The sequence below is a fragment of the Andrographis paniculata genome, unplaced genomic scaffold (assembly GCF_009805555.1).
Source record: "Andrographis paniculata isolate CXL003 unplaced genomic scaffold, ASM980555v1 Contig65END, whole genome shotgun sequence".
NCBI lineage: Eukaryota > Viridiplantae > Streptophyta > Magnoliopsida > Lamiales > Acanthaceae > Andrographis > Andrographis paniculata.
This window is the reverse complement of record NW_026137601.1, coordinates 2,053,292-2,076,383: the sequence shown is the minus strand read 5'-3', so window position 1 is coordinate 2,076,383 and position 23,092 is coordinate 2,053,292. Positions and strand designations below refer to the sequence as shown.

General features: G+C 38.7%; 1 protein-coding gene across 1 annotated transcript; it reads left to right on the top strand.

The window, feature by feature from the left end:
* The first annotated feature begins 14,468 nt into the window (after nucleotides 1–14,468).
* On the top strand, nucleotides 14,469–16,565 carry LOC127262041 (probable plastid-lipid-associated protein 4, chloroplastic). Its single transcript, XM_051290530.1, has 6 exons — nucleotides 14,469–14,890; nucleotides 14,969–15,082; nucleotides 15,186–15,281; nucleotides 15,651–15,725; nucleotides 16,037–16,104; nucleotides 16,304–16,565. Exons 1-6 carry the CDS (start codon nucleotides 14,546–14,548, stop codon nucleotides 16,374–16,376), a joined length of 771 nt encoding a protein of 256 aa, XP_051146487.1. The 5' UTR covers nucleotides 14,469–14,545; the 3' UTR covers nucleotides 16,377–16,565.
* Nucleotides 16,566–23,092: the final 6,527 nt, after the last annotated feature.

Sequence of the window (23,092 nt, the reverse complement as noted above, 5' to 3'; positions counted from 1 at the left end):
GGCGAAAATTGATAATAAAATTGAATATAATTATTAAGATTAGTTTAAGATAAATATATTAAGAATTTGTTTATTTAGCATTTTTTTAAAAAAAAATTTTACTAGTTATACTCTGTAGTATTTTGAAAATTATATATATACATTTTTTGCAAAATATTTTCATATCAAACTCAAATTAATTTTTTCTTTAAACTCATAAAAAAACGAACACCCTAAATTATAAGTCTTAACATCAATCAGCCAAATGCCACTCCTCGTTGTGAGACGGTTTTAATAAAATCGGATTTCAATTTTCAACAAACAGACGCCGTGTATTTGTTTGAAGAATTTGGTAGGATTTTTACTCTTTCTAAAAAATTTTTTCTAAAAATATTAAATTAAATATTTTCTCCGTCTACTTTTCGGAAGTAGATTTTTTAGTATTATTATTATATTGAATTGTAGTAAAAAAGACAAAAATACTTATATTAGTATGTTGTAATATAAAAATAATAAAATTTGTGTAGTACAATTAAGGATAAACAAAAATGAAAAATAATAAATTTTAATGGGACAGAAAATATTTATTTTTTATTTTTTATATTATACTAAAAATCAATTTTACATTCTGTTAGGTACGAAATTTAGAATTAGGTTAAAAGCCCAAGGTAAAAAGAAGAATGGGCCTGGCAATAGAGTTGATTGAACTGACTGAAGGGTACCATGAGGAAATCAAGGAAAATAGGTTTATTACTAAGGAAAGTCCTCAGGTCGGAAGGTCTTCAGGTCGGTAGGTCCTCAAGACGGAAAGTCATTAGGACGGAAGGACCTCAGGTCGGTAGGTCCTCAAGACGGAAGGACCTCAGGTCGGAAGGTCTTCAGGTCGGTAGGTCCTCAAGACGGAAAGTCATTAGGACGGAAGGACCTCAGGTCGGTAGGTCCTCAAGACGGAAGGACCTCAGGTCGGAAGGTCTTCAGGTCGGTAGGTCCTCAAGACGGAAAGTCATTAGGACGGAAGGACCTCAGGTCGGTAGGTCCTCAAGACGGAAGGACCTCAAGTCGGAAGGTTTTCAGGTCGGGAGGTCCTCAAGACGGAAAGACCTCAAGTCGGAAGGTTTTCAGGTCGGGAAGACCTCAAGGCGGAAAGACCTCAAGTCGGAAGGTTTTCAGGTCGGGAGGTCCTCAAGACGGAAAGACCTCAAGTCGGAAGGTTTTCAGGTCGGGAAGTCCTCAAGGCGGAAAGACCTCAAGTCGGAAGGTTTTCAGGTCGGGAGGTCCTCAAGACGGAAAGACCTCAAGTCGGAAGGTTTTCAGGTCGGGAAGTCCTCAAGGCGGAAAGACCTCAAGTCGGAAGGTTTTCAGGTCGGGAAGTCCTCAAGGCGGAAAGACCTCAGGCCAGATGGTTCGCAAGTCGGGAGGATTGGCGGTCGGACCCATACTATTGTAGATTGGCAGTCGGGCCAAAAGAGCGGAAGGTCTGTGGTCGGCTCAAAGAGTGAAATATAGGGATAATTTTGGTCTGCTGGGGACGCGTGTCAGCATGAGAAGGGTTGGAAGACGGTTGGGAAGGAGACGTTGTAACCGTTCGGGTGACGGTTTTCGGTACGGTTTCCCAGAGAATATTTAAAGGCTTGGATAATCATTTGACAAGGCATCTTCAATCAACTTCAACAAAGCAAAGTCAGATTTGGGGATCACCACTTTAAATTTCAGTCTTTTATTTTCCAGTTTATTTTCTGTACCATACAGTGTTTAGAGATTCCTAATCTCAGGCACTAATTAATCAAGTTTAAGGATATTTTCTATATCTTTGAATTTTACTTTATTTTTGTTGAAAAATTACATCAACAAATTGGCGACCACAGTGGGAGCAAGACAAAATTGCTCATTCCAATTCCGGCGATAATTACATACGTCTAAGATCCGGCCGTATCATCGGAAGGGTCCATATGGCAGGTTCACAACCTCAATCATCGTCGGCACCGGTGGGAGAATCCGTTCCACCACCTAATGTGCCAAATGCCGGGGAAATCCCACAACCACCAACAGATTGGTGGTCTTATGTTCAACAAATGTTGCGTGAGCAACAAACGAACATGTTGCGTGAGCAACAGAGCATGATGCAGAACATGATAGATCAAGCATTGTCAAGGGTTAGTCTTCAACCCACTCAAACTCCACCAGGAGTATCACCGTCCAGACTACAGACAAATTTCGCAGGGCCATCATTCGTGGATAGTACATTTCCAAGTGCCACAAATCCCAACCGAATGGATAGGGGAAAGTCTCCTCTGACTTTTCCCAACACTGTTCCACTGGGACCAAGGGTTACCAATCCCCAGACGAACAATACAAGGGAGGACAGGCCTGAAGGATATATACATGATCCTGTTCATATTCCTGTGCAGGATCCGTTCCATGTTCCTGATCATCAACGCTTTCATGTAGATCCTGATGAGCTTGCACATATATTAAAGGATCAGTATGGATTAACTCCTCAGATGGCTAACCGCCCTGCATATCAGAAACCTTTCCCAGAAAGAGTCATTAATGAACACCCTCTCCCAAGGAATTATCGACCACCCGATTTTCATGCATTCTCAGGGGAGGACGGATCTTCCACCATAGAACATGTTGGTCGGTTCACAGCACAATTGGGAGAAGTTGGTAATAACCCTTTTTATAAGTTGCAACTGTTTGGTTTATCTCTTACTAGAACCGCGTTTTCGTGGTTTGCAAGTCTGCCCCCTTGACAAATTCAGACGTGGGAAGGACTGGAGACGGCATTTCATGCTAGATTCTTCAATCCTTTACCGACTGTTTCTTTAACAGATTTACTGGAATTGAGGCAGTATCCAGAAGAATCTGCTTCACAATTTATAGAAAGGGTGCGATTGATGAAGGGACGATGTCCTACGGTAATCAGTGAGAAAGAGATGACCAATTTAGTGGTCCGGAATATGCATACTCGCTTAAGAAAGGCGCTCACTGCCCTGGATGTTGAGGATTTGGCAAGTCTTGCATCCAAGGCAGGACGTTTAGAATCTTTGTTTAGAGAGGAAGATCAGCATAACAGGCGTAATAGAGGCCAACATATGGCGAGTATGGGAACAGAAACATGTGACTTTGATTTTAATCAATCAGAAGAGATGGCAGCCGAAATCCTTTCTGGGAAACCTTATGTATGCCCTAAGTTGAAGCCAGTACTAGGATCTGAAGGAAAAGAGCAACCGACCTTTGATAGTTCGAAAGCTGATGAAATCTTTGACATCCTACTGACTGATGGGCAGATCCGTATTCCAAAGGGGCAAAGATTGGCCACTAAAGAAGAAATCAAAGGGAGACCATATTGTAAGTGGCATAATTCTTTCACACACAATACAAGTCAGTGTACTCATTTCAGGAAGGAAATTCAAAAAGCTATTAAGACAGGTCGGCTCAAATACATCACTCTAGGTGTAGACCAGCAACCGTTTCCGAAAGTAACAACGGCAATGGTTGACATCCAACCAAGTTCGGAAACAGGGAAAAGTTCGGCCAATGATGGACATACAGGGGAACGAACTCAGGCAAACCCTGGAACTAAAAAGGGAAGTCAGCCAAACAGTGGCCGACCGGAAGAACGACTCAAAGTTGTTGAAAGACCAGTCGCTGAAAAATGGGACCGACCAGACGGTTCGTTTAATGTGGAGGTGAAAGAAAGGGTTGTAGTACGTGACCACCCGACCAGAAAAACAGGTCAAGTCGGGCACAATTGGGCTCGAAATAAAAAACCTTTACCCGTTGATATAGATCCTCGTTTCCCAGGTATGAATCGTACACAGATTCGCAATGCCAAACGCAGGTATGCTGCAAAGTATGGGAAACGAGTTCCTTCACCAAAACAACGAACCGACGAACAAAAAGCAGCCGACCACTTGGCAGGAGGTCGGTCCATTAGAGTTTTTACAAAACAAATAACCGACGAGCAAAACGCAGCCGACTGCTTGGTAGGAGATCAGTCTATTCGGGTCTTTACAGAACAGACAACCAATGAGCAGGGAGCAGCCATTCAATCTCTAAAAAGTCGGTCCAATCGGGTCTGTTCAGGAAAGCAACCGAACGACCGATTAGGTGCTTCCGACTATACCAAAGGAAGTTCGTCGGGACAAGGGAAAGGTAAAGGAATGGCAGATGAAATAATTGAAGGTTTTAGATGCCAACATTGTGAACGGATCAACATCAATCCATCTCTTGAAGAATTCCGTATTGAATCTTTGACGGTTCAATCTCGGGATATGACAAAGGAAGAAGTAGTAACTACAGAGGAAAGTTCAAGATCTGTTAAATCTCGTCTGGGACCACGAATCCCTTGTCGGATGACAGAGATTAATCAGATGAGTGATGAACCGATGTGGGCAAGTCTGGTAGATGATACTCTGGATGAACCTTTATGGGCATTCTTGGCAGATGACGAATTAGAGGAAACAGAGTGGGCAAAGACTACAGATTCCGAGCCTCAAACGGAGGCACCTTCGATCGTGTTTCCTCCTATTCCAGAGGGTGCGATCTCCCATTTGAAACCACTGTATGTTAACGCTTACATTTGTGGAAAACCAATCACAAAGGTTTTCGTGGATAATGGAGCAGTCTTTAATGTTATGCCATTGAAGACTCTCAAGAAGTTAGGGAAAGGAATTCATGATCTGTCTCCTGTGGAATTCGAAATGACAAGTTTTACAGGGCAGCCGACTAAGCCTGAAGGCATGATGGTTGCCACAATTGAAGTCGGACCAAAAAAGATCTCCACCGTTTTCTTTATTGTGGACGCAGATACTACATACTCTCTCTTGCTGGGAAAAGACTGGATTCATGCCTCTCAATGTGTGCCATCAACCTTGCACCAACAATTAATGTTCTGGGAAGGGAATCAGGTTTTCAAAATGGAAGCGAATGATAATCCATTCGATGTGACAGAACAAGTTGAAGAGTCAGTGTTTTATTCCAGTCAGGTGGCTCCGATGTCTCAGTTGTATATGGCCAGGGAATACCCAATCAAGGGTTATAAAGTCACTGGCCAGAACTCGATGTTCTATTAAAAGAACACCTTCAATGTATGGCTCATGATAAAGCCACACCCATTCCCATATAATTTGTTTGTTATGGAAGATACAAGCTTAGAAGTATGTAGTTCTCTTATTAATAAGTTCTATTTAAAGCAATTATTATATAAAGCAGAAAATAGTAAAGAGATTCTGGATGTTCACCTCCAAGAAGATGAACAATTTCGTTGGCCCGACTTATTAGAAAAAACAGAACCAACAGCTTCATCACAAGACCCGTTATTGGAGTTTAATTTAGGAACCGAATTGGTTCCAAAAGTGATCAGGTTAAGTGGTTATTTGTCCAAAGAGCAACAAACAATGATGCTCGAAGTTATTAGAAACAACATTGATTGTTTAGCATGGGATTATTCAGAGATGCCTGGTTTGACAAGAAGCCTAATAGAGCATCGATTGCCTATCAAAGAAGGTTGTAAACCTTACAAACAACCTCCAAGGCGAATGAGCCCGGATCTAATGCCTCAAATCAAGGAAGAAATCCAAAAACTTCTCAAAGTGGGTTTTATTCAGCCTTGCCGTTATGCGGAGTGGCTGGCTAACATTGTGCCAGTGGTCAAGAAAAATGGTAAGATAAGGATATGCATCGACTTCAGGGATTTGAATCTAGCTACCCCTAAGGACGAATATGTGATGCCTATGGCCGACATGTTGATAGATGCAGCAGCAGGGCATAAAATCCTTAGTCTGATGGATGGTTATGCAGGTTATAACCAAATATTCTTGGCAGAAGAAGACATTCCTAAGACAACATTCAGATGCCCAGGGGCTTTAGGTATTTATGAATGGACAGTCATGCCATTCGGGTTAAAGAATGCAGGGGCAACTTACCAAAGAGCCATGAATTCAATCTTTCATGATTTAATTGGCAAATCTATGGAAGTTTACATTGATGATGTTATTGTTAAGTCTGCCAGTTTTGATGAACATTTGAGAGATCTTGAAGAGGCATTTGAAAGAATGAAGAAGTACAAGTTGAAGATGAATCCAACCAAGTGTGCTTTTGGAATATCAGCCGGGAGCTTTTTAGGATTTCTAGTTCATGAGAGAGGAATTGAAATCGATGCCAATAAGGCTAAAGCCATTCTTGACAGTCGGCCACCCAAGACGGTTAAAGAAATCCAAAGTCTTTTGGGTAAGGTGAACTATTTGAGGCGTTTCATTTCCAATGCTGCTGGCAAGGTCAGACCCATTACTAAATTGTTGAAAGCTGGAAAAAATGCTTTTGAATGGGGTCCCGACCAACAGACGGCTTTAGATGCTATCAAGCAGGCATTGGTTCACCCTCCAGTCTTGATGCCTCCTAAACAAGGTCGGCCACTGAAACTTTATCTGGCAAATACATATGAAGTGGTTAGCTGTTTATTGGCACAGGATGGTGATGACGGGAAGGAAAGGGCAATCTACTATCTCAGTAAAACCCTTACAGGACCAGAACTGAATTACACTATGCCAGAAAAAATGTGTTATTCATTGGTCTTCGCTTGTACTAAACTCGAGCATTATTTGCTGCCCAGAAGAATTGAGGTCATATCAAAGGTGGATCTCATCAAATTGATTTTACAGAGACCTACTATGAAGGGCAGACTCATGAAGTGGGCCATCAAATTGGCTCCTTTTGATCTTCAACATTCCCCTTTGAGGGCAGTCAAGGGACAAGCAGTAGCCGACTTCTTAGCAGAATTTTCACAAGTCGGGTACTCTCATTGCGATAGCGTCCGACCACTTGTTTGTTCATCATATTTGAATAATCTACAGGTCGGATGTGTACCTTATATAAGTACTAGAACATGGTTGATGTTCTTTGATGGCTCTACCTCTGGAAACAAATCAGGGGCAGGGGTCTTTTTGCAAGGACCTGATGGTCAAAAGATCAATTTGCAACTACGATTGGAAGCCATGACCCATAATTCGGCAGAATATGAAGCTTTAATTTTGGGTTTGGAGGCTTTAATAGCCAGGAAGGTCCAGTCTGTAATCATAAGAGGGGATTCTCAACTAGTAATCAACCAGGTAAACAATCAATATGTTTGCAATTATCCTCATCTTCGCAGATACAGGGATATTGTGGGTCGGTTACTGACAAGAATCTCAGAAGTAATAATTGAGTTCGTTCCGAGGAAAGAAAACCAACGTGCTGATGAATTGGCTCAAAGGGCCTGTAAAGGAATTCTGGAGGATTTTGGGTCGGAGGTCAAGTCGGGCATAGAAGAAAAGACAGACCCAATATGTGACCGAATGGTCGGGCAAGAGACTGTCAGACAGGAGCCCGACTACGAAATTGTCGGACAGGAGCCCGACTGTGAAGTTACGGTCGGGCAAGAGATTGTCGGACAGGAGCCCGACTGCGAAGTTATGGTCGAGCAGGAGACTGTCGGACAGGAGCCCGACTGCGTAGTTGATATCAGGCAGGAGTCCGACGGCGAAACAGTGCCCGATTGGAGAACAGAGCTTATCATGTATTTACAGAATCCAGGTGCGAGTGTTTCGGTTGCGACACGATTGAAAGCTTTACGTTTTCAATTGATAAATGGAATTTTGTATAAGAGATCATTTGAAGGTCTGCTTTTGAAATGTTTGGGGTCTACAGAAGCTCTAAAGGTAATGACAGAAGTACATGGTGGGATATGTGGAGCTCATCGGGCAGGTCTCAATATGAGATGGGCCATTCATCGTTTGGGTTTTTTCTGGCCAAAGATTTTTTAAGATTGCATACAATTTGCCAAAGGCTGCCAGGAATGTCAGAGACATGGGAATTTAAACCATTTGCCAGTAACCGAATTGCAATTCTTGGCAAAACCATGGCCTTTTAAATCATGGGCTATGGATATTATTGGTAAGATACATCCTGCTTCATCGAAACATCATTGTTTCATATTGGTCGCGACTGACTACTTCACCAAATGGGTAGAAGCAGTTGCTTTGAAAAATGTGGATCAGAAAGAAGTGATAGACTTCGTTTTGAATCAAATTATTTACAGGTATGGTATTCCTCAGTCTATAACAACCGACCAAGGCCTGGTTTTCACAGGGGAAAAGTTTTCTAGTTTCTTGGCAGAATTCGGTGTTCGATTACACCATTCGTCACCTTATTATCCCCAAGCCAATGGACAAGCGGAAGCAGCAAATAAGATCATTATTGGGATTATAAAGAAGATGGTTGAAGGAAACCCAAGAAAGTGGCATTTGTTATTGTCTCAGGCTTTATGGGCGCATAGGAACACCAGAAATACGGCCACAGGGTTCTCACCTTACCAGCTCACGTTTGGCCAAGATGCTGTTTTACCAGCCGAAATTCGAGTATCATCTGGCCGAACAGAGTTTACTGATAGTGATCTTACAAAAGAATACCAACAACTTATGTTGCAACAGTTGGAGGATTTGGATGTTAACCGACTTCATGCAATAGGTCGAAGTGTGAAACAGAGTGAAATTAGAGCAAGGACTTACGGAAAGAAAGTTCTTCACAGGACATTTCAAAAAGGAGACCTAGTTTGGAAGACCATCCTTCCTACATATAAGAAAACTGACCAATTGGGAAAGTGGTCACCGAATTGGGAAGGACCATACATTGTTCAAAAAGATATTGGGAATGGTGCTTTCATTATTGTAAATCATGAAGGTAGAAGAGTACATGATTGTATTAATGCTAAATATCTGAAGAGGTATTATCCTGCCTTTTCAGATAACAAAACTGCCTGAAACAAAATATTATTTTTAGAACCCATTTATGGGGTTCGGGTTCGAACCTATTTAAAGGTTCATTTCTGTTAGTCATCATGTATTTGTGAGAAATTTTCTGCCTCTGAATCAGACTTTTCATCCCAGTGAGTGGATATTAGTTCTGGTTCTTCTTCAATAAGATTTTCCAAATCTGGTCGGTACCTTTCCCATTGGCTTTGCATGTCGTCTAGATCTTGATGGGTACGCGCTTGCATGTCTGTTAGGGCTTGATGTTCACGGTCAACAATGGTGCGCAATCTTGAAAAGACTTTTCGTTGATTGGAAAATATATTATCCCAACCAAGATCTGGAAGTATGGTTGCTGCGTGATTTTCGATCATTTCCATGTGATGATGAAGATTAGGAATGCGGCTAAGGATGTCACGAAGAGGTTCATACCCTTCAATGACTTTTTCCATTAGGCGGATGACGCGATGAATGGTTCTTCTACCTCGTTGGGAGAATCGGAATTTGAAGTCTAGTTGCTTGAGTATATGTAAAAAGTCTTCTGCATGGCCTCCAATAGGGTGATTACCCACAAAGAAGGGTTGAAGGACACCTTCCCAGTTGCTTGATGGAACATGAGGTCGGTCATTCGCCATGTTTGTTAATACTTCAAGTGTTTTGATTTTCAAAATATGCCTTGGGATGTGTTTCTTAAAATGTGAGAAACAATGTTCTTTTAACGAAAGAGTTTGTTGTGATTCCTACAAAATTGGAAATTGAAAGGTGATCCTTGTTTTGAGAGAAGAAAGAAAAAATTGATTACTAAGTCATATATTGTTACAAAGGGGGAAGTATTACAACAATGCCCCTAGGGCAGTTTTTATATGTGTCCATTTGATTTCATCCCTGGATAGCCTTCTGGTATTGGCAGCCGTCTGATATCTTATGATGAATTGGGATCGGGCTTGGGTTTTCAGCTCTTGATCCAATTCAGCCTCATTCTTTGTATATTTCTCAAGCAGACGTTGTTCATTGATAATTTGCTTATCCAGGGTAGACTGTTCTTTCCTTAGCTCCCGCAATTCTGCCTCCTTTTTCTGAATAGCTTCATCAACTTGAGCTTTCGTGCTAAGGAGATCACCCAGCCTTCCAGTAGTCTGCTGAAGGGATTCTCGGGTCTTAGCCAAAGAATTCTCCAGCGTTGTTTGATCGAAGTCGGGCTGGGGGGTTTCGGCTGACAGGAGTCCAATGACTAGCACTTCAGTCTTGAGCTCTGTAAGTCTTTCCATCAGCCGATGCAGAATGGGGACGGCTGGCGATTCCGTTGGAGTGTAAAAAAGAAGGCCACCAACCGTCTGAATGAGTTTGTCCAATAAGTCGGACCTTAATTCTGACAGGGGTTGGTTGATGGCCTCAGTGATTATAGTCTGGGCCTCCGCTGGAACTGGAACAGTCGATAGGACAGCTAAGTCCGAAGGCCCCTGTAAGGCCTACAATGTCAATAAGTATTCCAAGGGAGGTGCAAATTTATTCATATAAGATATGTGTTACCTCTGGGCGGACTGCTGTCAGTGAGGGTGGCAGCAATGAGGTCGGTCGAGTAGGGCAGGCAGCTGGTATAATAGCAGCCGACTCGTCGGCTGCTGCGAATGGTCGCTGAGGTGCCGACCTGGGCCCCTATGGAAAGTGGTATATGAAACAGTTAGTGTTTTCTGAAAGAAACATTGTAGCATGGATTGGTTTAATCTTACCAAATTCACAGAAGTCTCCGATTCGGACGAAGACATTTCTTCCATTTCTGGAGGTTGGATTGCCGCAGGTGGTTCTTCTGCCTGCCACTCGATGGCTAGAGGGAGCGCCGCTGCTGGTTGGGCGGCTGCAGGTTGCGCGGCTGCATCTAGAGCCACTGCAGCCGGGATCTCTGGGGCACCTCCGATTTCGGGATCAGCAACATCAAGGATGTCGTTTTGAGGGTCAGCTTCGGCGAGGGCAGTTGGTCCTTCCTTCGAAATGGATGAGTCTGATGCCATGTATGGCAGTTGACCCATCTGGGAAGTTGTCCCCTCACTGTCCGAAGAGACCCCTGCTGCTGATTCGATGGGTGAAGGTGTCTGTGAAAAATCATGGAAATGTTGTTGTTAAATATATCAAAGTTGGTCATTAGAATCCTAAGTATTGCTGATGAGAGAACTTACAGGTTCTATAGGCGCTGCTGGTAAAGATTGCCTCCCGGTCGGGTGCCTGGCCCGACCGCTCCTCGGTGCGGGAGGAAGAGTTTGCCTCCTCGTCGGGTCCTCCGCCCGACTGCTCATTGGCAAAGTGAGAAGTGGAGTAGGGGTTTGGAGAGGAACTGCCTCAGTCGGGACCAAAGGTTGGTCGGCTGGGGCTGGCGTCGGTTGTGTGGTCGGTGCTGCCAAGGTCGGTTCTGGTGAATGATATGTGAAATCAAAGTTAAGATATAGTGAATTGGTTCACGGTTTTAAGAAAAATTACCTAGTCGGGGTCGGGTCCTTGCTGACGTCCTAGTAGTTCCAAGGTCCGCTTGAGCTTGCTGGTCGGCCCCAGAGGTCGGGGGTGTTTGCAGCTGGGAAGCTTTCCTTTTTCGTATTGGAACACTTGATCCGGTCCCCGGGGCGGTGGTTTGTTGTTGAGTGCTAGTATGTCTAGCCGCCCCTAGAACCAATCCTTGGGGTGGAAGGAGTGTGTTCAGCAACCGACCCTCATCAGGGGAAATCAGGGGCCATACAACCGACCACCATTCATTGAAAGTATCTACAGTCTCAGGGTTGGAGCGGAAAGGAATATACGAATTGGAAATTATACACGTGGTGAGCTGGGAGATATAAGAAGGGATTGAATTTGGTAGGACTCGTCGGTCGGGACTTTGAAAAATTATATGAGGACAAGCGACGGGTCCAGGGATACCTTGGCAACAGCCGAACTGGCGCGCCATGAATTGAGGTTCATAATTAAAAGTGTAAAAGGTTTTCTGCCCCTTTTTATCAAGTTTTTTGCTACTAAAAAGAGACCTGGGTTTGAGGGCAACGTCCCAGGCAAAAGGATAAGTGGGATGAGGACAAGGCTCAGGAGTCGGAAGTGGGTTTGGTGCTGGAAAGGGCCAAAAATGGTCGGGAGCATAACCCGCATACTTTTTATACATAGAAAATCGAGAGTTACTGCGGATATCTGTTAAAATTGCGGTGATTATTGGATCGGAAGATTGGAGTTTATTGCGTCCTGAGCAGAGTCGGTTGAGGGCTAATCCCAAATGTTTTTCAGCTATTGGCATAGTGGGCGGAGATCCTAAGTTGAACGCGTTAGGGAAGTAAAGACGGAACCAAAGTTCTAAAAACCAAAAAGGACCCGATGCAGCAGTGTCTAATTTTCTACTATCATTATCTGTTAGACGAAGGCTAACTCTAGTAAGTCCTTCAAACAGATTGGCTAAAAACAGGGTGCCAAGGGAAAAGAACCGACCTGACGCGATATGAATGGCCAGGTCGAGATGAGAAGGAAGAACACATTTGGAAGGGGAAACAATGATGTACCTACAAAGCCAAAAAAGGATAAAGGCAGTATGCTCCCGGTCGGTCACAGGGGTCCCTGGAGCCCCTTGTTGGTCGGTTGCGAACTTTGTCCAACCCCATTCCTTCACACCTTGTAAAGACCACCCTGGATGGTCTTCTGATGGCTCCTGCCCATCTAGGGCTCCCATCACAGGGTCTTCACCCACGACTGGGAGATGCGCGATCATTGCCACATCCATAAGAGTTGGGCCAAAGGGGCCTGATGGTAAGAGGAAAGTCCCATTTTCCGCATTCCAGAAGGCAGACATGGCCAGCAGCACCTTCTCATGCAGGTTGATAGGCATGGTGGACAATAGTATGGCCTGGTCGATTTTTTGAGATCGCCATTGGGTTTGGAAGTGTTCTGCTACCCGTCGATACCAAGCGCGGTAAGGATCTTTTGGGTCTGTGAGATGGGTTTTGATGCTGTCACGAATGTGAACTGCTTGGTAGTTAGGGCTGTTGATAGCCAAGGAATTTCGGGATTCCAAGACTTCCCTCATCCAATTTGAATCTTCAGGAGTAGTGCAATATGGACGGATCGTCGGAGTCAGTACTTTCGAGGCTGAAAATGGGCCCTCCGGGAGGGTTCCGTCGAAGGGAAGGGCAGGAATGTATTGATTCGCCATGGTTAGAGTGTTTTGGGATTGTGATTCACAAAAGCTTGTATTGCGGAGAAGGAAGTTAATCAGGAGTGTTGCAGTAACTGGTGCAGTTGCTAAGGGAGTTTTTCAAGAGGGTGGTGATTTATGAACTTCCAAACATTGATTGTTAAATGGCGTTTGAAAGTCCCTTGGCGGCGGGCAAGTTGTTACGTACGAAATTTAGAATTAGGTTAAAAGCTCAAGGTAAAAAGAAGAATGGGCCTGGCAATAGAGTTGATTGAACTGACTGAAGGGTACCATGAGGAAATCAAGGAAAATAGGTTTATTACTAAGGAAAGTCCTCAGGTCGGAAGGTCTTCAGGTCGGTAGGTCCTCAAGACGGAAAGTCATTAGGACGGAAGGACCTCAGGTCGGTAGGTCCTCAAGACGGAAGGACCTCAGGTCGGAAGGTCTTCAGGTCGGTAGGTCCTCAAGACGGAAAGTCATTAGGACGGAAGGACCTCAGGTCGGTAGGTCCTCAAGACGGAAGGACCTCAGGTCGGAAGGTCTTCAGGTCGGTAGGTCCTCAAGACGGAAAGTCATTAGGACGGAAGGACCTCAGGTCGGTAGGTCCTCAAGACGGAAGGACCTCAAGTCGGAAGGTTTTCAGGTCGGGAGGTCCTCAAGACGGAAAGACCTCAAGTCGGAAGGTTTTCAGGTCGGGAAGACCTCAAGGCGGAAAGACCTCAAGTCGGAAGGTTTTCAGGTCGGGAGGTCCTCAAGACGGAAAGACCTCAAGTCGGAAGGTTTTCAGGTCGGGAAGTCCTCAAGGCGGAAAGACCTCAAGTCGGAAGGTTTTCAGGTCGGGAGGTCCTCAAGACGGAAAGACCTCAAGTCGGAAGGTTTTCAGGTCGGGAAGTCCTCAAGGCGGAAAGACCTCAAGTCGGAAGGTTTTCAGGTCGGGAAGTCCTCAAGGCGGAAAGACCTCAGGCCAGATGGTTCGCAAGTCGGGAGGATTGGCGGTCGGACCCATACTATTGTAGATTGGCAGTCGGGCCAAAAGAGCGGAAGGTCTGTGGTCGGCTCAAAGAGTGAAATATAGGGATAATTTTGGTCCGCTGGGGACGCGTGTCAGCATGAGAAGGGTTGGAAGACGGTTGGGAAGGAGACGTTGTAACCGTTCGGGTGACGGTTTTCGGTACGGTTTCCCAGAGAATATTTAAAGGCTTGGATAATCATTTGACAAGGCATCTTCAATCAACTTCAACAAAGCAAAGTCAGATTTGGGGATCACCACTTTAAATTTCAGTTTTTTATTTTCCAGTTTATTTTCTGTACCATACAGTGTTTAGAGATTCCTAATCTCAGGCACTAATTAATCAAGTTTAAGGATATTTTCTATATCTTTGAATTTTACTTTATTTTTGTTGAAAAATTACATCAACACATTCAAAATATAATATAAATTTTTAATTTTTATATATATCACATCTTAAGAAAAGTTAAAATTCAAAATTTTTTACTATTTATATATGAATCCAAAATCCAAAATCCAAACTTTCAAACAAACACATCCTTGAACTACACTGACAATGCACTGAAAGTTCGAAAAGATCGTCGCCACAAGTGAAGCGACCCAATCCTTTCCATGGCTTCTGTATCCACGAGCTCTGCGTTGCACCTTCCTCCCCTTTCCGTTCGCCGCGGCGGCGGCGGCGTCGTCTCAAGTCCCAAGCTACTTCATCCTATGGTCGCCGACGCCTCTCTGGCTAGTGCTACTGCTAACCACAGCTTCCTCTCGATCACGACACCCATTGATCTGACGCCCGTGCTTAAGAACAAGTGGAGGACGCGCGTCTCCTTCTTCACAGGTTTGTTGGGAAAGAATAAGACGAAGAATGCCGAGGCGATCAAGGAGGAGCTCTTCGAAGCCATTGCGCCTCTCGATCGTGGCGCCGAAGCTACTCCTGAAGATCAGGAGAAAATCGATGAGGTATTCGAACTGTTTTTCTAGTTTGAGCTAAAAGTTGTGGTTTAATCGGTATTCAATTATGTGCACTGTTATCCTTAGATAGCTCGGAAATTGGAAGCGATTAATCCGACCAAAGAGCCTCTGAAGTCCGAATTTCTCAATGGAAAGTGGGAGCTCATATACACGACCTCGCAATCAATTTTACAAACACAGGTATGGAGTATTGATCTGTTCCTAAATCAATGTCGACTTATCTGTAATTCGGTTGGATTGTTGTTGAAGTCATTGCTGTGTTCCTAATTTTAACTGTGAGCAGAGACCTAAGTTCTTAAGATCTAGAACAAATTACCAAGCTATTAATGCAGACACACTTCGGGCTCAAAATATGGAATCCTGGCCATTCTTCAATCAGGTAAACTTGATTCTTCAATCAGTATACTGCCTGCTATTGTTCATGCTAAACAGATTCTTGACTGAATTCTTTATGAAATGATTACAGTAAAATCTGATGAACAATCAGTTGATGCTTACACATTTAGGAATCCTTGAATCTTTCTAGCTGGCATAGCTGCGTGGTGTTATTTTTGCTATGTTTATTCAACAAACAGGTCTTATTGGCAATTGGCTTTTTGGAAATTAGTGTTTAACTCTCAAATTTAAACTGACAATGTGCTTTAAAGCTTCGATAGTTTTTCATGGTCTCCACATCCTTTGTTTATTGTCAATTATGTTATAGGAAGTGTGCCGTAAGATTTTATGCCTAAAATTGATTATGTTTTAGGTTACAGCAGATTTAACACCTTTGAATGCAAAGAAGGTTGCTGTAAAATTCGATGTTTTCAAGATTGGGGGGCTGGTAAGTTGAATCTTAGAAACTCTACTTGCAATCTATGTTTACAACAATTTGTTCATATGTGACGATGCCAAACTGCTTGTTCACAAATTGTTCTAGCAATAAATAAACTGGTCTGGATTGCAATACCCCTCACTATTTATGAGATGTTCCCATTGAATGACGTCTCGAAAAGGGCAAACACAAAAACAACACATACATAAACTAGATTCTTCAAAATATTCAGGGCATTGCAATGCTTTCATTTCGATTTTGCTTTACCCATTGGAGCTTCTCCATATTGTTTGTGATGCATATGCATAATGCAATAACAGATACCTGTTAAGGCTCCAGGACGAGCTCGTGGGGAGCTTGAAATTTCGTACCTAGATTCACAGTTAAGGTAAACATGATCCATAAACTCAGCAATACAAACTTTCAAGAATCTGAGCTTCATTGTTCTTAAATCATATTCAATGCAACCAATAAATATATTCCTCTCTCTCTCTCTCTCTCTCTCTCTCTCTCTCTCTATCTATATATATATATATATTATCTTCTTGTTCTCCATCCATGCTTGATTATATATTTGGTGGCTGCAGGGTGTCAAGAGGTGACAAGGGAAATCTCTTTATCTTAGTAATGGTTGATCCATCCTACAGAATCCCTACTTGATATGTACAGATAATCAAGGTATTCTTTTCATCTCCTCTCATAGTTACATCATTTAATTTTTATTTATTTTTACCTGCTCTTCCCCTAAAAATTTACTATCCATATGATTTGGTAAGAGTTTTTTGTGCATAAAAATGTTGTAAACTGCAATGAATGTCCTATATAATTCGATTTTGTTTAATTGCCTAATGCCTAGCTTGGTTTAAATATATATATATATATATATGTATGTATGTATTCTCTTTATTTAACATTTCCCTTTGGGGCCATGTTTACTGCTTAGTACAGTTGAGGGTGTGTATATTATGTGGATAGTTGAGATTATTTAACGGATATCATGTGCAGTTTAATGGTTTTCTTTTTTTATTTTTTAATTTTTACATTAATCACTCGAATGGGCTCACGGATAGCTCGAGTGATAATATATTTATATTATTTATATATATATATTAATATAACATGTCATACTTTTTATTTCTGTCCGTCTATCTATTTTTCTTTTATAGAAAAAGATTATACACTCTAATCACATTATAAATTTTATAATATATATTTTTTATTTTAATTATACTAATTAATTATTTTTTATTATATATTACAATTGTTTTTATTGATAAATTTTTAATTATTTTAATTGTTTTTATTTTTCATTGATAAATTTTTAATTATTTTAATTGTTTTTATTTTTTATTGATAAATTTTTAATTATTTACTAAGTAACAATGCCATAATATCCGGGAAGGAGGAAGTAATTATAAATAAAAAATTTGAATATTTTATTATAATAAATTAGGAATAAAATTAAGTATATTTAAATTATATATTAAAAAATATATTCCCTCAGTCCCTAAAGTAAGTATCCATTTGCTTTGTACGTAGTTTTAGAAATATAGTATTATATTGGGATATAGTATGAATAAAATAGAAATGACTAAAATAACCTTATTAGTATGTGTGATATAAAGATAATGTCATTTGTGTAATATATTGTAAGTTGTAAGGGTATTTGTAATGTTAAGTAGATAGTACAATTACAAAAAATAAATAAATAAATACTTTGTTATGGGACGGACTAAAATAAAAAAATAAATATTTTGTTATGAGACGAAATGAGTATTAAGAATTATAAGATTCATGTTGAACTTAACTTGAATTTGAACCTAACAGGCCAAACCGAGTTTGAATAACCTGTACTTGAGCTTAGTTCACTTAATAGCTTTGCTTAGGGCATGCACAATTGGATATCTCCATGGATAGATATCCATGTAGGATGCCAAGTCATTATTTTAAATTTAAAAGAATTAGAATTTTTCACGGCCATCCTTCTTTTGTTTTCTCTTATTTTAATAATATTTGTATTTGTATTTTTATACTTTTTTATCATATAAAATTATAGTATTTATAAAATAATATATTGATATATTTTTAAAATTTAATTTTAGTAATAAATAATTTTGATATAAATGTAAACATATGTATATTTATTGATTTTAAAGAAAAATAATATAATAATGTGGAATAAATGTGATATGGAGGTGAAGATGCTTTTGATAAGCATCTTTGTTGCAATAGTCTTTGTCAATTTTTTTCCTTAAAAACTAATATTATTGTATGTTTTACATAAGAAGCATGCTCTTCATGTGGCAATGCCAAGTATATAGAAGAGTGGAAAAAAACCAGTTGGTATGGTGCAAGTAATTTGCTCCGTTAACCCTAAGTAAAAAATTACTCCATAATGCATAAAAGAAAACATTAGGGCAAAATAATTTGGACTTAGAGTTGGGCCAACTACGTACAGGCCCAAGCACATAAGTTGGCCATCGGCGGCCCTAAACCCTAAAGGCCGAACTTGCATATATGTATGTATGTATGTATATGTAAGTGGAACGTCGGCCTGTCTTCTCTTCTGTTGACGCGCTATGGAGTAATAATAATGATGAGGAGGAAGAACAAGAAGAAGCATTATAGGGTTTGGAATTGGGTGGGTCTCCTCCATTAATAAATAGATAGATAGCTAGCACTGATAGCGAGAATTAAATTGATTATAATTACAATTATAATAGTGTGCAAAAGTCAAAAAGTACATGTGTATGTCTAGAAAGAGCATCCCAAGGTCAAACTAAGCTCTCAATAATAATGTGATGGCTGTGGTGCAGTAGCAGCAGCATTTTCATGTGTATAGAAAACAAACTGTCCACAGGAACAAAGAAAAAGAAAGTTTAATTTTTGTTGGGTGCTTTCCATGCATGGCGGACAACCTGCTTGTCATTTATACACACACTACAACACTATTTATATAAATGATAGAAACAGAAACCACACCACCTTTATTGGTTATATATATATATATAGATACTCTTTTCTATCTATCCAAACAATTTAGTGCCATTTAATTTGCACCTAGCTAAGTTAAGAGATAGATCTAGTTCTTACTTCTTATATCTTTCAACAATAATTTTGTTATATATATCATAGAGGATCATTTCATGAAAAATCAATTAAGAAATAGTTACTGATGAGAATATATATGATGGAATTAATTAATGTGAAATTATAAGTAAGAGGTAGCTTTTTGGGTGGTAGTGGTAGTGTAGTAGGGACAAAAAGTGAGGGAGGGCATGCAGCAGCAGTAGCAGCAGCAGCAGCAGCATAATGCAAAAGGTGGTGCCATTTCGGTCTGGAAAAAAAGATAAAAACAAATAATGATGGAAAGGTAAATTAGATGGTACAGCCACCATGCACGCTCTTCTTCCCCTTTTTCAACCTACCTAATACTAAAACTATCCATTCATTCTTACTTCATTAATATATATATATATATATATAGATATAGATATAGATATAGATTGGTGTGCATGCATACTAACTGCAGTTGGGGTTAGATTTAGATAAATAAGTACTATATTATTATTATTATGTGGTGGTTGTTTCTGAGAAGCAAAATTTACAGGGCTTGATTATGCTGCTTTGGCATTCTGTTCACCTCCTCCATATCCAATTCCATATTGGAATTTGGATGGATGGATTCCCAAGTTATATGTATATGTATATATCTGTAGGTGACCAGTCTGTCAAACCAGCACTGTAAATTGCTCACTCAGACAAAACTCCTCCACACAACACATAATTTATAGTGTGTGTGTGTGTGTATATATATATATATTATATGTGGAGATGGAGATGCAGATGGAGATGGAGATGGAGATGGAGATGGATATGGATCAGATGGCCATCAATCACATAAATATGAATGGTATCTGGTATTTGTTTCTCTTTTTTATTTTTATATGTTACTATCTTGTTACTTAGCTTGAATCATACTTTTGCACTTGGTGGTGTATTCCAAATATTGGGGTTTCTTTGTTTTGTATGTGTTTGAGTTTTTCTAATATTAATTTAGTACGATATTTTGTGAAAAAATATTTATAGTGAAAACACGGATATGTTAGGTTTAAAATGCATGCCAAACAAATCTCTAAGTAGTGTGTTTCTTACTAGTTTTAAAACACCACCCTCCACTCGAGTTCGTTTTTTTATACGAAGATACTGTCAAAGTGAAAGCATATTTGTATATTGATCATAGCTTATTGGTGGCCGTTAAGGTCCTGATTGGATCAAATTGGCATGGTATTGATTTGACATAGCATGTTTATATATATCATAACATAACATGTACTATGTGAAATTATATTGTGTGTCGTCAGAATATGCGTGTCTGATCAAACATGCATTATTTGTTTTTATTATATTTGTTGACTAGATTAAATCAATACTATCACATAACCTATTACAATTTTTTTTTTTTTTTTGAAAGAAATAATAATAACTCTGTTTAATGTGAATTTTTTCAATGAGTTTTACTGTACATTATTTTTTATTTTCTAATAAAAATATATATTATTTTATTTTATAAAATATCTTATTTTATTATTTAAACTAAAATACAAAATCAAACAAATAATCAACAAAGTCTTGTTGTTATTTGAGATTTTTTTTTTGTATTTTGTATTTTGATACTTTCTAAGTGAAATAATTTTTAAATATAAAGAGAGAATCCTAATTATAAGGAAGTGAGGTGTGTTTTGTTTTGGTGATGGAGGTTTGATTGAATTCGGAATTGTAATCTTTCTTGTTATTGATATAATGTGTATTAAATTAAAATAAATGTAAAACATATGTTCAATTTTATTATTTTAATTATATCCCAAAAAGATATGTTCTTTTTGTCTACTTGGTAAGTATATATTTCATCATTTTGAGGATTTGTAGTATTTTAACACTGCATGCAAATCATATATGTTGTACAATAATCAAACAACAAAATACGAAAAAAAAATCTTGAATTCGAAATAATGTGATAAATTCCTATGTTTATGGGCACATGCGGCAAGAATATACTACTCAGAAAGAATTTCAAATACAATATGTCCTCGACATTAACAAATAAAACCAATAATTGAAACTCAAATCAATAACTAGTCAACGTCAAAGGTTATGTTTTTTTCTTGGACAATCCGATGCTCACTCCAAATTTCAATTAAAATGTATGACTTAACATTTTTTACTTATTCTTTCTTTTTCTTAATTAGCTACCAGTGTGTATATGTATATATATATATATATATAGTTTAGGGTTTAACCATGATTTTATTTTGAGCTTAAATAATGAGTTTAATTTCAAGCTACAAAATAAAAAATTATCATCTTGACTTAAAAACTATCAAACTCAAAACAAATTAACTTTACAATTGTTAAAATATATTTAGAAGCAGTATATTATATTTATGGTAGTTATTTTATATAAGAAATTTGTAAAATTCTTGCATTATTTAGACGATTTGTTATCACTATAAATATGCACATATATTCTTACGATTGAAATTGATAATTTCAGTTTATTATTCTAAGAACAATATGCATTCAGACAATCACATACCGGAACTAATCAAGTTCTAATGTCTGATCTTGAATATATATATATATAAATCTTCTACATTCACATGTGTACTATAAGTGAAACAAGTGTCTTTATCCTTCATAATCCAAAATTTTTCTTGTTGAACAATACAGATGAAAGTAATTAACGAAGGACTATAGAACTCGTAGCCTAGCTCCTCTCTAATGATTCTATGTAATTTGCCAAATATCTTGTATCAAATTTATTATCATTAAAAGAATACGTTGTCACAGCAATATCAGAAAGACTTTCGACATAAGACAACAAACGCAGATACCCAATCACGAGATCAATAAAGGGCTTACGGGTTTCCACAACTAATTCAATTGTCCATGAGTGCAACAACTCGAACGGAACCAATAGCTCATAATTATTTTTGCTATCAAATGTTTTTCAATTTTGTATTTTGCTTAGAAGCATCCAAAATCAAATGATTGTACTATCTGATAATACAAGCAAAACCAAGGCTTTGATACAACTTTATTGTAAAATCGACGGGCAAAATACGACAAAATCATTGATATTAAATAGAAAATGAAAGAGAAGAATTTACGTTGTTTGGGATAAATTCCTACGGCCACATGCAAAGTGACAAAAATCCATTAATTAAGGAGTTCAAAATACAATATGTGATTAAAAGCAAAACCACATCAAATAACCAACTATGATTTGTGTAGCAAACCAGCAAAGTCAGCAAAGTTGATTGTGTAATTAAAAAGTGTATTAATAAAAATAATTGTAGATTAAGATTAAAAATAGTTTACTTAAAGTTAAAAAATTATAAATTATAAATTTTAAAATAGATTAAAGTAAATAATTATATTTTTTTTTAAAAAAAAAAGACAAATTATGTAGGACAGACAAATTAGGTGAGACGGAAGGAGGAGTACTCATATAGTATTATCTGATTGTCGTATCGGATTCGAGTGAAAATCAACTCTAATCCAATAAATTTTTATAATGTCGGATTCGTGTTGACTTGAACACATAATTGAATTGAAAATTTTAAATCAAACTCGATTAATTTATCTCGTGTGTTATTGGGCCGAATTAGTTTTTGTAAGCTAGAAAGTACCTAACATTTTTTGGCTGAATTATAGTAACATGTATTGGGCCGAGTCAATAGGTTGGGTTGAAATTTTTCATAGTTATATTGGGCCGAGTGCATTTGATTATTTGGGCCGTAAGATTATATTGAGCTGAATTAATATAATGTTTATTTGGGCCAAAATGATTGGATCGTTTATTCAGTCTGTATCACTAAAATTGGGTTGCAAATATATACTTGTTTTTAGTTTGAAATATTTTGATGTGAGCATATAAAATTATATTGTTAATATATATATATTTTTTTTATTATAATTTTTTAATAAGAAAATATAATATATTATATATTGTAGTCGTGTTAGTAAAAAAGATTTTGTGTGTACTCCCTCTATTACGCTCAAAATGTACCATTTTGCATTTTTAAAGCAAATTAATAATGATAAAAAAAATTATTAATAACTAATAAGTAGAAATGTGTAATAATATTTTAAAATGTTTGTTGTTTGTCTTTTATACATAAAATAATATTTTTTTAGTCCGTCAAATTTACTCTCATTTTTTCTTTTAATTTGTCCATCAAATTTACCAATTATTTTTGACAAAGTCAACAAATCAAAACTTAATTATTATCCTTAATTCAACAATTATTTACAACAAATGTCACTAAAAATACCTTCATTACCTTTTTACTTTTATCACTTTTTCAATAAAA